This window comes from Bufo gargarizans, chromosome 1 (assembly GCF_014858855.1).
Source record: "Bufo gargarizans isolate SCDJY-AF-19 chromosome 1, ASM1485885v1, whole genome shotgun sequence".
In the NCBI taxonomy this organism is placed as follows: domain Eukaryota; kingdom Metazoa; phylum Chordata; class Amphibia; order Anura; family Bufonidae; genus Bufo; species Bufo gargarizans.
This window is the reverse complement of record NC_058080.1, coordinates 580,919,608-580,933,252: the sequence shown is the minus strand read 5'-3', so window position 1 is coordinate 580,933,252 and position 13,645 is coordinate 580,919,608. Positions and strand designations below refer to the sequence as shown.

Below are 13,645 nucleotides of genomic sequence, written 5' to 3'. Positions count from 1 at the left end.
ATGCCACACGCCAACTTAAATGTACGGCAAAAGTAGTGGTAAAATAAGTGGTAAATGTTCACTCCATACATATTCTCCCCTGACATCGGCTTTGAGTAGAAGATGAGACCCCCATACACATTAGATAACTGACCAATCCCTCCAAAATCAGCATGTTCAGTTAAAATTGATCTAAGCCTGACTTTCGAGAGTCGTCTGTATGTATTATCCCACCAGCGACATGCTGGACTCACCTGGCTGACCAGTAAGTCACATTTTAAACCAACTGGCTCCTTCAGTTGCTCAGCACAACGGCAATGATCAATCTAATTCGGCTGACCATGCCATACGCACGTCATTTTACAACCTGGCCAATCACATTTTTGCAGACAGAAGTGTGCCATTAGCCATCATGAACAATCATTTGCGCTATTTTTTGAAAAGATGGTAGGTCAAAATGGCCAGAAATAGACACCAGATTAAGGGGGTCATTTATTTGCGTTTTAGACGAAGGTCTTAATAAGTCCTTGCGCTGCCTGTGGATCCGCCAAAGTTATGAAGAGGCGCCGGCCTCTACATAACTTCGGCACATCCACCACCAGTCTAAATGTAAAGACCGCTTCCTTGCTGGCTTAAATGTAGACCATTTCCAACACCTGAAACACCAGCGGGGAAAAGTCGCAATCTGCGACAGACATACATACATACATGCGCCAGAAAAATGGTGTAGAGGTAGAAGGGGGGTGCAGAGGTAGAAGTCGCTAGCGGGCCCAGAAGCCTGAGGGGCCCAAAGACCCTTGTGCCACATAAGACACTGGCATTATAGAAAGTACATACTGGTCAATTTACACCTCTGGCTGGAGGGAAGGGGTTAGGTTAAGAATTTGTCATGAGAGGGGCCCTCTGAGGGACGGGGGCCCAAGCTGAACTCTTGCACCAGGGCCCATAAGCTTTTAGCTACGCCCCTGTATGTAATCATAAATGACACCCTGAATGTTCAGGGAAATTCACTACTGCAGTTGGTACTATGAAGACTTCAGAGAGCAGTAAATGGTTCAGGTACTACAGGGATTTGTGCTAGTCCTAAACTAGGGGAACATGGGATATAAGACATTGGAATTATCTATGTTTCAATAGAATGATGTGCCTGGAAGAACACTTAATCTGCTTTATTTGACTGCCATTCAACACTGACAAATCTGACAATGCATCTTGTCAGTTTGCTTTCCCGGGAAAGGGTTAAATGACGATGAAAGAAATTCAGCTCTTCAAGATAGCAATGAATGCACAATACCCTCATATCTCTAGAACCATATGCTGAAGCCGCTAGTCCAAATCCCTGGTAGTGGCAGATAACGGCAAATTCCATACCTACCTTTTTCTCGGATGACATCGATGAGAATATCAATCACAATAAAAGTGCCTGTACGTCCTATTCCTGCACTGTTAATAAAGAAAACGACAGCGCGGTGAGCAAAAGACAGTCCCAAAGTATGAAAACACAGACTTTATTGTGTAGGCTGAATAGCATGGCATTCCAGTTGGCAGCATATAAATACACATTTATTACAGAGGATATGCCAAAATGATAGTCTGCCTCTCCTGCACTAGGAAATATATGACAGGTACAATGCTAGAGGAGAATTACCTCCAGCCAACACGGGAGCAGCCAGAGTCAGATGTTCTCCCCGTCACATGTCCACAATTCATCACCCTGAGCGTATATCAAGTAAATGTAGCTGAAGAATACTGACCCAGAAAAAAACTGGAAACGCTTACAGCTAGGCACATCTTATTCAGCGCTCAGATTGCTTTATGTACTACATCTGACCTATCTACTTCGTGTTGAGCGAAGCGAGCTTTAAGTGCTTCATCTGAAGTCGATTCGTTCAAAACTTCGGAATAATACTGTACGGAGATCCGTTTCCATACAGTATTAGAACGTATGGGCTCCGATGAGCTGAAGTTAGTTATTCACGAAGTCGCGCTTGACATGGTTCAATAACTTCAGTAATTGATTTTTAAAGTGAAAAACCACTTGAGAAATTGATACCGAACTACTACTTTTTATACAGGTCATACAAGATTAGAAAAGCATGACTGCTTCCTGCACCACCGCAGGCTGAATGGTACTGCAGCTACTCTTCCTTCACATCTACAATACCAGTCACCACCCATGGACGGGTGTGGCACTGTTTCTGGAAGAAAGAAGCCATGTTATTTTATAAACCTGTACAACCTCTGAGTAGTGTTGAGCGAACTTGTGTTTTAAGTTCGGCATCTAAAGTTCGAGTTCGGGTTATCGAAGAATCGTGTTATGGATTCTAAATTCCGTTATGGTCCATGGTAGCGGAATCCATAACGCGATTCTTCGATAACCCGAACTTTAGACGCCGATATTAAAACACAAGTTCGCTCAACACTACCTCTGAGCTATGCTTTGTTTCAATAAGAAAAGGAGGAATAGGTTAAGAAGCTAGTTACCTGCAATGAACTACTACAGGCCCTGGTTCAGGTATACTATCCTGCTTGTGATGAACTTCTTCTAAAAAGTCCAGGACACCACCAGGATCTGTAGGTACTCCGTGATCCGGCCAGGTTTTGAAATGGTATTGCCATACAGTTCTTTCAGTGTTACCCTGGAGTATAAAAAGCAATAATACACTGAGAAGATTGGATTACCATACACACAAGAGAGCTCTGATCGTCATTATCCTTATTTCCTCCAATACCAGCCATTCAGGGAGAGTGTCAGGAGACCCCATACACAATAGATGGTCGGCTGAACCTGCCAATATCTATGGCTTTAACTCACATAGGTCTAGTGCACGGGTGTCAAACACAAGGCCCGCGGGCCGAATCCGGCCCGCCAGACCTTGTCATGTGGCCCGCCGCCGGCCGCCAGCCTTCACCTTTTAGTATCACTTCCTGAAGGCGGCCCCTGCAGGAAGTGATAATAAAACTATAAGCGCTCGCCGAGACTGAGAGGAGGGAGGAGGCAGGCTGGGCGCTGGCAGTGTGAGTCATACGTCACGCGCCTGCGCCGCCCACTTTATGAATGAAGCAGGCGGGGTGGGCGCATGACGTATAACTCACGCTGCCAGCGCCTGTCCTCCCGGCCTGCCTCCTCCCTCCTGCCTATCGAGCGGCGAGCGCTTGTAGTTGTAAGTACCCACAGATCCCCCCCATAAGTGTCACCACAGATCCCCCCATAAGTGTCACCACAGATCCCCCATAAGTGTCACCACAGATCCCCCATAAGTGTCACCCACAAATCCCCCATAAGTGTCACCCACAAATCCCCCATAAGTGTCACCCACAGATCCCCCATAAGTGTCACCCACAGATCCCCCATAAGTGTCACCCACAGATCCCCCATAAGTGTCACCCACAGATCCCCCATAAGTGTCACCCACAGATCCCCCATAAGTGTCACCCACAGATCCCCCATAAGTGTCACCCACAGATCCCCCATAAGTGTCACCCACAGATCCCCCATAAGTGTCACCCACAGATCCCCCATAAGTGTCACCCACAGATCCCCCATAAGTGTCACCCACAGATCCCCCATAAGTGTCACCCACAGATCCCCCATAAGTGTCACCCACAGATCCCCCATAAGTCCGATACAACCGGCCCTTTGACGGTGACCAAACTGCTGATGCGGCCCCCGATGAATTTGAGTTTGACACCCCTGGTCTAGTGTGTATTGCTAGCTTAAAGGGGTTCTCCGGGAATAATATATATATTTTTTTTTTTTTCAAGTCCCCCCAGTTTTCCTCCGTAACCAGAAGATTAAAACTTATCTGCTCCTCCGTGCTGGCTCCTGCATGTCCATGTTCTGGTCTCTGGACTGTTCACATAATAACTGAGCTTCAGCTGTGATGTGCTGCTTGTGGCCATGACACCGCTGAAGCCAGTTATTGGGACCGGGACATGGTCAAGCAGGAGGCGGCACAGAGGACCAGAGCGGTGGGGGCAGATGAGTATTAATCTTCTCTTTGAAGTAGGGTTGCACCGGGTATCGAATTAACGATACCCAATCGATTATTTTGTACCGGTATCGATTCGATACCCAGATTTGCCATTTACCAATATTAGGCTGCGCAGTAGCATAGCCTAATATCACAGAACATGGCACGCGCTGCTCTCAGCTCCATGTTCTCCTCAGCAGCACAGGGGAGAGGAAGTCACTCCCCCACCCCCCTGTGCTGCTGCTGACGCTGCCACCAATGAGGAGAGAGAGGGGCGGAGGAGGGGAGGGCCTGTGGCCACTGCACCACCAATGAGGAGAGAGGGGCGGAGGAGGAGAGGGCCTGTGACCACTGCGCTACCAATGATGATATGATAACTAATCCATTAACACAAATACAGGAGGCAGAAGCACATAGCCGGCACCCGACCTCTATGACAGGGAGCTGCGATTAGCAGCAGTTAACCCCTCATGGTTACGCCAAAGATCTAACTTTTATAATATGCTAATTAGCCTCTAGGAGCAGCAGGGGGGGCGTTGTTCCTCCTCCTAGAGGCTCTGTTCTCCCACCTTTCTCGCCTCCCTCCAAGTCCTGATTGGCAGGGCCAGGCAGCGCTCGCATCAGTCTGCCAGCCCTGTGCTCTGGTGAAATCTCGTGCCGTTCAGTATTCGACGCAGGCGCGGTGAGGAAGCTGGCAGCCTGCGAGCGTCTTTCCCTCATCTCGCCTGCGTCGAATGCTGAACTGCGCGAGATTTCCCCAGAGCACAGGGCTGGCAGATGGATGCGAGCGCTGCCTGGCCCTGTCCCCTGTCAATCAGGACTTGGAGGGAGGAGACAAAGGTAAGAGAACGGGGCCTCTAGGAGAAGAAACAACCCCCCCCCCCCCCTACCTGCTCCTAGAGGCTAATTGGCATATTATAAAAGTTAGATTTCTGGTATAACAGGGGCATAGATAAAAGCAGGAATAGGCTAGTTAGGTTTATCTGACATTAGCACATTGTCATGTTCGATTATGGGCCAGACGTTCCATAAAATGCGGAATGCACGCTGCTTTTTTGGCGTTTTATTTTTTTTGCGTGGTATCGAATATCGCAATACTTTTTTATGGTATCGAAATCGAATCAAAATTTTGCTATCGTGACAACCCTACTTTGAAGAGGAAGGCTGCAGGCATTAGATAAAAAGTCATCATTACCACAAAAAAAAAAATTAAAAAAAAAAATAAAATTCAAAAGGTGGCCATACACAGACTAAGGCTTCTCCTCTGAGTGGCACATGGCTAAAAAGCTTCACTTTCGTTTTTTTCAGCCTCCACAGGAACTTGTAATTCTACTACACGCAGAAGTCTGGCTGGAGGGGTCTGAAGAGTTACTTCCAAATTCAAGCATAAATATTGAATTAGATGTAATTTTTTTTCAATTGCCCCCAATACTAGTGTTTTCCACCAGGATAAAAAGGAACCTGTTTAGGAGGTTCGATGGAGGCAGTAGAAGCAGGACAGAGGTCCATTTTACAACGGCATAGGTAAAAGGGTTCAACAACAGACCTTTTTTCACAGGTTCTCTGATGGTAAAAGGGTCGGTAATTACTACCTTATTCTGTACTTATGCAAAAATGAGGCTTGACAAACTGCATCTATGATACAATAATCAAGAAAAGAGCAATACTTACTTGCCCTACTTTTGAAAGTTTCAGTTCTCTTAATATGTAGTCATGTGCTGGTGTTTCTTTGACATTTCTCACCCGCATGACTCCATACTCCTTAAGTGCATGCTCCTCAGGCCAATACTTCACACATTTACTCTGAAAATACATAACCCTGCATTACATTTCATCCTCGCCACAAAGACTGAGATTTACATCACTTTCTGGATATCCGTTCCTCTAAATGTCTTTCTAGATCAAGAGGGGAATCTGTTTTTGATGGCAAGAATATCTTAGTTTGCTATCCTTACACTAAAAGATCATGGTTCCGTTAAAGGGGTTGTCTCGTTAGCTCTAGAACGCATTCCCCTGATCTCCCCCCCAGGAAAGCCGTGGTCAGCCAAGCACTTACCATAGCATTACACGGAGGCTTTTTAGCATTACTAAGATGGCTTAACTCCACCAGAAGGGAAGCCACCAATACAAAGCAACTATATCATCTGGCTCAAAGAGGGCATCCTGACAGGAAGATCCACCACCACCATGATGTCCAAATACCATAAAAAGGCATATGGACAGACATCTCCTTTATGAGACAAACCCTTTATAGGAATAGACCAGAATTTTACAACTGATGGTTTGTATGCAGGTAGGTCATCAATATCTTATTGCCAAATTGTGCGATACCCCAATCCCTGCTAATGAGCCGTTTCCTAGTATTATCAGTGGTGGAAATGAACATCTCCAGCCATTGTGTAGTGGAAGGAGCTGGTAACTGCAGCGCTGCTCCCACTGAAGAGAATGAGAGCAGCACTGCAGTAGGTGCTCCATCCAATATAATGGAAAAGCTGTGCAGTTCCAGCGCCAAAACAGCTGATTGGAGGGAATCGGCCATGAATAGTAAATTCCTGGACAACCCCTTTACGAACAGAAACTGTGAACATCGCCTTACATTCCTCATGTTTAGAGTGAAACTTCAAAATAAGCACAATCGATCTGGACAAAAACTGAGCTATTTCAATATAGAAATCTTTAAGGAAACTAGCTCTATAACAAAGTGTGCAAAAACTTTTTCTGAATACCTACTTATCTAGAAAGTAGTCTCAAATTCAATTATACATTAAAGAGGACCTGTCACCGCTCCTGACATGTCTGTTTTAGTAGCTCCATGCATTCCCCACATAATAACAATTCTGGAGCATCTATTCTTATGGCTCTATGTTGTGCCTTTCCTTTATTATTCCTGCTAGAAGTTATGAATGAATTGCTATCAGTCTGCAGTAAGGGTACAGAGGGGTGGTAACCAGTTTAGGGGGGGGGGGGGGGGTGTACCTGCACAGACTGAAAATGACAGCACTGATTGAAAGAGAGAGTCTGTGCAGGTACACGCCCCCGACTGGTTACCTCCCCTCTGTACCCTTACTGCAGACTGCTAGTAATTTATTCATAACTTCTAGTAGAAATAATAACGGAAAGGCACAACAAAGAATAGATGTTCCAGAATGGTTTTTACATGGGGTGGGACCTGCACCTATCTCTAGAACAGGGAACAAAAAGTGAAGAAGAGCATATCGTGCATGCGAAATGTGCTCTCCACTGATTTCTATGGGGGTTCCAAAAATAGCCATGCAAGCGCGCTTGGCTATTTTCGAAACTTCCATAGAAATGAATGGAGAAGGCACCGCTCATACACATCCACTGCTTTATTCACTACTATGGGACTGCTGGAGATAGCCGAGCCAGAAATGATTGTAGAGAGGCTGACATTGGTGGAATATTGCTAGAATACACAACCTATGTCTCAGAAGAGACAATTACTTTAGAAAAGACACATGCTAATCCATGAGGGATATTTTTCCATCTCTATTGTGCTAAAAGTGCCAGACTCAGCAATGGATTCAGACTCCCACGTCAGACTCACCTTGCCTCGTTCTACCTCCTTAGTTGTCATGACAATAACTCTGGAGTTTTCTTGAAAAACCATTCTCCAGAAATCATTCACTGTATTTTGGAGGCAGCCCTGAGTAGCAATATAACGCTTCTTGGGTTTTGAATTGTTGCATTTTGTTTCAAATTCAGGCTGCAGAATAAAATATGGAATAAGTACATTATATAAATTACACATTTAAAAAACAAAACAAAAAAATAAAAACATGCATTTTTTATGAAGGGTTAAGACTCACCATTATGGTATTGGCATTGATGTAATCCGAAACCTGTTCATTAGGATCCCCATCATGAAGGATAACTCTTGTGTGGTCGACTGTATGAAAAGATAATACGCCATTGTGTTTATTTCTAACAATAGGTACAATGAAAGTGGGAAACACAGCCTCAGTTCACACGATTAAGGTGTAGCCCATTTCATTAGCGGTCAGAATTCTATTAAGGTACGTAAAGATGTTACAGAACCAGCACAATTTTGGGGCAAGACACACCTTACGCCACGCCCCCTTCCCGCTAAGCTTCACTCCCTTTTTAGACAGTGTTGTAACGCTAGTTGCGTCAAATTGCACGAATTGGATCCACTTTTTAGACAGATTCTAGACTCAGACACAATAGAAAATCTAGTACAATTTACATAGGACTGCATGTTAAAGGGTTTTCCAGGACAACATATTTTTTGCCTTCACTATAAAGGCTATGGACATCTTTTGCATTGTAAATATTTTCGGCTCCATTTTTTTCCCCAATAGATCTTTATAAAGATTAGGCCACTTTCACACAGACATCGATCAGTGATTTCCATCAGTGTTTGCCTACATGCACACGACCGTATGTGTTTTGCGGATTCATTGTAACAATGCCTAAAACAGACAAGAATAGGACATGTTCTATTTTTTATTTTTTTTGCGGGGCTACAGAACAGAAATACTGATGCGGACAGCACACGGGTCCACATCCTATCTGCAAAAAAAAACAAAACACAGAACGGACACAGAAACAAACATTCGTGTGCATGTAGCCTTTGTCAGCCAAAACCAGATGTGGGTCAAAAATAAGGTGCAAATCTTTCCATTACACCTTATGTCTGTGTAGGCTTCACTTCTGGTTTTCGCTCACAATCACTGATGGAAATCACTGACAAACACTGACTGTGTAAAGGGTTACAGATCACGCAGTCAGAGTCGCTCCTCTGAGGCGGTCAGTATTGCATGTGAAAAGTTGCAAGTTGCAGGGGACAAAAGACCAATTGGGCTAAAATGTCACTGCGTAGTGTGAGATCTATTACTATTAGCCCTCATGTGAAATAGTCAGGTGGTCGTTGCATTTGTTAAACAATTGTTTTGCACAAGAACATTAGTACAAAAGTTTGTGCGAACGCGCACTTGTTAAAGTGCTTGTAAAACATGCACATTTTGCGGCAAACTCTAATGTATATGTTTTTTCTGTCCTTCGTGGGCATACCCTAAGGTGGATAGCAATCATAAAGAAGTGTCTTATTTCACCGGAGATAAAACCGTAGCATGCTACGGTTTTATCTTTTGCCTAATCAGTCAAAATTACTGAACTGAAGACATCCTGAACGGATCACTCTCCATTCAGAATGCATGGGGATATGCCTGATCAGTTCTTTTCCGGTATAGAGCCCCTGTGACGGAACTCAGCGCCGGAAAAGAAAAACGCTAGTGTGAAAGTACCCTAATATTTCTGGATCAGCTTTTCATATAACTATGTAGCTCCATTTCTCTGATATTGTTACTAGAATTTTATTAATGAATCTGCAACTGGGCATTACTAGTGGTCTGACACTGTACAGTTAGTGCTGCCAGTGAGAAACCGTGCAGGGACACTCCCACTGGCAACACCAAGATGCAGATTTATTAAAGGGGATAGCCTATGAAAAATTACTAGGCAAAGAGTAGAGAATTTCAAATGAAGTATTATTACAAAGTACAGGCAATAAAAATATCATCAGGTTTTTTGTGCATAACATTTTCTTATCTGATGGCGCCTCCTGCTGGTCCACCTTCTCTTGCACTTAGTGGTGGACTAACTTACTTAGTAACATCCTAGCACCCTTCCTCCTTACCAATTTCATTATCCCATAGAGAAGCAGGTGAAGTGCTTCAGACGCCTTTCACTCATTCATCCCTACTTCTACATTCAAAGAAATATACATACATCTCTAGACGGGGGGGGGGGGGGGGGGGGAGGAAACTGTGGGGGCATTATATACCATAGTCATCTCTAGGGCTACATGTGAGGAACTATTTGCTATGTTGAGGAGGAAGGGGTTGAGAAAATTGTAATATATGCTGGGAGATAGAGGTGCTTGATTGTCTCATGTGAGCTGCTGCCCACCCACAGAAAAGCCTTCCAAGACAAGTAGGTCAGTGAGTTAAAAAAAATAAAAAAATAATAGTTTTACATTTGTGGCATAAACCCTTTACGAAACTTCTAGTAGCAATAACTGAGGAATGGGACAACAAAGATTTATATGAAAAGATGCTCCAGAACAGTCATTACATGGTGACAGGAGGAGAGGTGACAGGTCCTTTAACCTGCAGTAGTATGACCTGAGTTAAAGCAGGAGTCTCGTAAAGGATTCAGGCTGTGGTCATACCAGTGAAAGCCAGCAAAGAGCACATACAAAGCATTTTTGTATGCAAGCCATCTTCCATAGGCTAAAACCTACAGAGCAGAGAGAGAGTCAAAATCGTGGTGCCATGTACTTACAAGGTAAGATATTCTTATAGCGGTTTTTATTCTTGTTTTCAGGCCTTTGCCCCTCTTTACGACTGTATAGCAGTTTGCATTCCTGCTGCTGCAAAGTCTGGGAAAAGAAAAAAGTAATACATTCAATTCATTTCCTTGGAAGAAACATAGAAACATTAATCTCTGCCATTTAAATCAGCTCTTTTAGGCTTTCTCCCAACCAGATGCAGCTACATCTCCCAGACTGAGCAATTACCTGTCAGTCAGAGTTACAATCAGATCTGCTGGCAACACCTTCCTAAAATATACACCCCTCTTGTGCAGCACTGATTTCCACATGGAGAAGCAGGGGCGGAAATAACCTGAGCACCTCATTATCCGCTGCACTCGATATCAAGAAGACCATCCTTTTCACCACCCAGAGAAATATATTTTAGTAACCTCATAGAAAGTAATGCACTTTATTTGTGGATGCCAAAATGGTGTTCTAAATATTAATGCAATAAAAACATATTAAAAAGGCAAAAACAGAGCAGAGCTAACTTTCTAGAGTTCCCTAGAACTATACATGGTGATGGGAGCACAATGTAACATATATACTGGTTTGCATGAAGGATACTTTTAAAGGTCTTCCGTCCACGTGATGAATGATCACACACAGCATGGAGAAAGCTTCAGATTGTATTTGGCAAGGGATCAGACAAGACAGAAAAGTTTCAACAAGTGCTCAAGGTCTGGATGCCCCTTTAATACACAAATTAATCCACCAGTGAATTTGGATCCTTAAAGGGAACCTGTCACATTGAAAATGGAGTTTGAGTTGCAGGCAGCATGTTCTAGAGCAGGAGGAGCTGAGCAGATTGATATAAAGGTTTATGGGAAAAGATTCCGTATATCTTGGTATTTATTCATTTATAGCCATGTTCATTCTAAGCTTTGAAGTCCAGGAGGCGGTCCTATCAGTGATTGACAGCTCTCTCTGTATACAGTCATAGAGGGAAGGCTGTCAGTCACTGATAGGGCCGTCCCCTCGACTTCAAAGCTGAGATACAGCAGGAATTTTATTGTATAAATGACAAGTTTTACTGAATCTTTTTCCCACAAGACTATATATCAATCTGCACAGCTCCTCCTGCTCTATAATATGGTGCCTGTAGCTCAGACACCATGTTTAACATGATAGGTTCCCTTTAATGAAGTTACATCTCTAGAACACGGGTCCATGCTGATTTATAATGCTGTTAGGTAGGTCCCATTATAAGAGCAGCATTCAGAAAGGGAAATCTGGCTCCCACATGGAGAGCGTTTACCACAGTTATCTCACTTATCTAAAACTGCCTAACACCCAAACATATTCAGACAAAGCAGCAGTGCAAACATCTTCTAGTACATTTCTCATTAAAATTGTACTGGAATCCATTGAGTGTAATAAATAAATAAAAAAATAAAAATAAAAAATCTGTTCTGTTCATCAAGTCTCCCATCAGCCTGTACACTATACCCCAGTGCACCAATGTATAGTCCAATGTCCTAGCTACCAAGGTCACAAACTAAAGGAAAATAGTTCCTTAACAGAATAAGGATCTCTAACCCACGAATAAAGTAAAACCAGCCACAGACAGATATCTATTATGCTTAACAATTTCCGTCCGGCAACCTTTTGCAAGAGAATCATCACAAAACGTGATTTGCGGTGAGGATTGTACATCTAAGACATGTCCATCTATGCTGATCTCTGCTGCAGATGTCGGGTGAAATCATCGGCAATCTGGCAGCATTACCGCGAGGTGGTGGTGGATTTTGCGGCTGCTGAATACCAGTAGACCCTCTGTATGTGGTCATGTCCTTTTACCTCTTTGCAAGGAATACACTTCAGTATATATGACTGCTATGGGAAACAAAAACCTGTATTTTCACGAGATGCATAAGGAACCCACAATGAAACGTCTCGGGCATATTCTGGGAGTAGCAGACCAGGTCTGATGCCGCTGTGCTGTGATTCAGTCACATATACAGTACTCTGTAATCACGGAGGATCGGGACCAGCAGCTCAGGAACCCCACAGATTCAGTGATGAGGTTATTTGATAAACTTTATTTTCACTCCCTTTAATTTAAAGGGGTTATCCAAGACTAAAAAAAAAAAACCCTTCCACAATGCCCTGGCCTGTGACACTGTGCATACTTACCTGGTCCCCAACGCTGGTTTCGTCTCTGATCGCTCCACAGCCGTCTTAACCTTGCCTGCGGAAATCAACATTCGTGGAAGGGAGGCTTGAGGCGTCTTCTTGACTTCCTCATTCATTGCTCGTGTGTAGTGTTCTTTCTACAACTAATTACAATCTTCTTTCGAGTAAATGGCTTCACCTCCTGGTAAATTGAAGCCCTTTACATAAAGTCATTACGTGACCTCCCTGCATCCGTATATTTACTTTCAGTGGAAGGTATAATTAATGGGAATTAGCGGTGCTTACAAGCCAGGCAAAGAGATGCATAGGCCATCTGTTTGCAGTTGTTAATTCGGCATTAAATAGAGTCATGGTCATTTAGGTCTAGCCTTTCTACGCCAAAAGTTCTCATTATGCAGCACTATACCTTCCTCAGACACTGCAGCATGAGGCACTAGAACACAGGCAATGCGGTTCTCTCACAGGCAGAATGCTGCAATGCCACAATAAAAAGGGCTAAAACCAAACTATAACCTTACAACATCTGTGCAAAATAATTCAGCAAATGCAAACCCCATCTTTTTAACATTTTCCACTGCTTTCTGTCTGCACTGACAGCCAAATGTATAAAACCCGTTATTAACAGTGTCGCAGTGAACGGTCATACTATAACTGTATTCATCACCGATGCAATCTTGCGTTCCCGGGTTCATAAACCAGGCTCACTGCATCCCATTTGTGAAATAAACAATGGTTGCAAATATAATCATCTATCCAAAATAAACTGTTTATCTGCCACGACTTCCCCTGCTGAAGTGGCGCGTGATAAAACAGCAAGAGTTACTTACTGTATTGTTGGGACTGGCTACTTTTTGGTCATTGGCACAGCGGGAAAGGGTATTATTTATGACCTTTTTACTTTTTTGTTGCTACACTAGCGGTTTTGTTTTCGGGTATTGAGTTCCGTCACAGGAGCTCAATACCAGAAAAAAACTGATCAGTTTTATCCTAATGCATTCTGAATGGAGAGCATTCCGTTCAGTATCTATCAGTATGCATCAGTTCAGTTCCTTTTACGTTTTTTGGACGGTAAAAATACCGCAGCATGCTGCAGTTTTCTCTCCGGCCAAAAATACCGAACACTTGCCGGAATGCCGGATCCAGCATTAATTTACATTGAAGTGTATTATTGCCGGATCTGGCATTAGGGGTTCCGGCAAAA

The 13,645-nt window shown here is 43.6% G+C and overlaps 1 protein-coding gene across 3 annotated transcripts in view; it reads right to left on the bottom strand.

Annotated features, from left to right (window-relative positions):
- The window catches only part of PTPN11 (protein tyrosine phosphatase non-receptor type 11), a 78,461-nt gene that overhangs the window by 31,710 nt on the left and 33,106 nt on the right, over nucleotides 1-13,645 (bottom strand). For all 3 annotated transcript variants that reach the window (XM_044275800.1, XM_044275802.1, XM_044275803.1), the window contains 6 exons: nucleotides 10,278-10,374; nucleotides 7,781-7,860; nucleotides 7,519-7,677; nucleotides 5,625-5,756; nucleotides 2,464-2,618; nucleotides 1,355-1,422 (listed from right to left, as the gene is read on the bottom strand). In XM_044275800.1, the coding sequence (XP_044131735.1) occupies nucleotides 1,355-1,422; nucleotides 2,464-2,618; nucleotides 5,625-5,756; nucleotides 7,519-7,677; nucleotides 7,781-7,860; nucleotides 10,278-10,374 (691 nt within the window). The remainder of the gene's footprint in view (nucleotides 1-1,354; nucleotides 1,423-2,463; nucleotides 2,619-5,624; nucleotides 5,757-7,518; nucleotides 7,678-7,780; nucleotides 7,861-10,277; nucleotides 10,375-13,645) is intronic.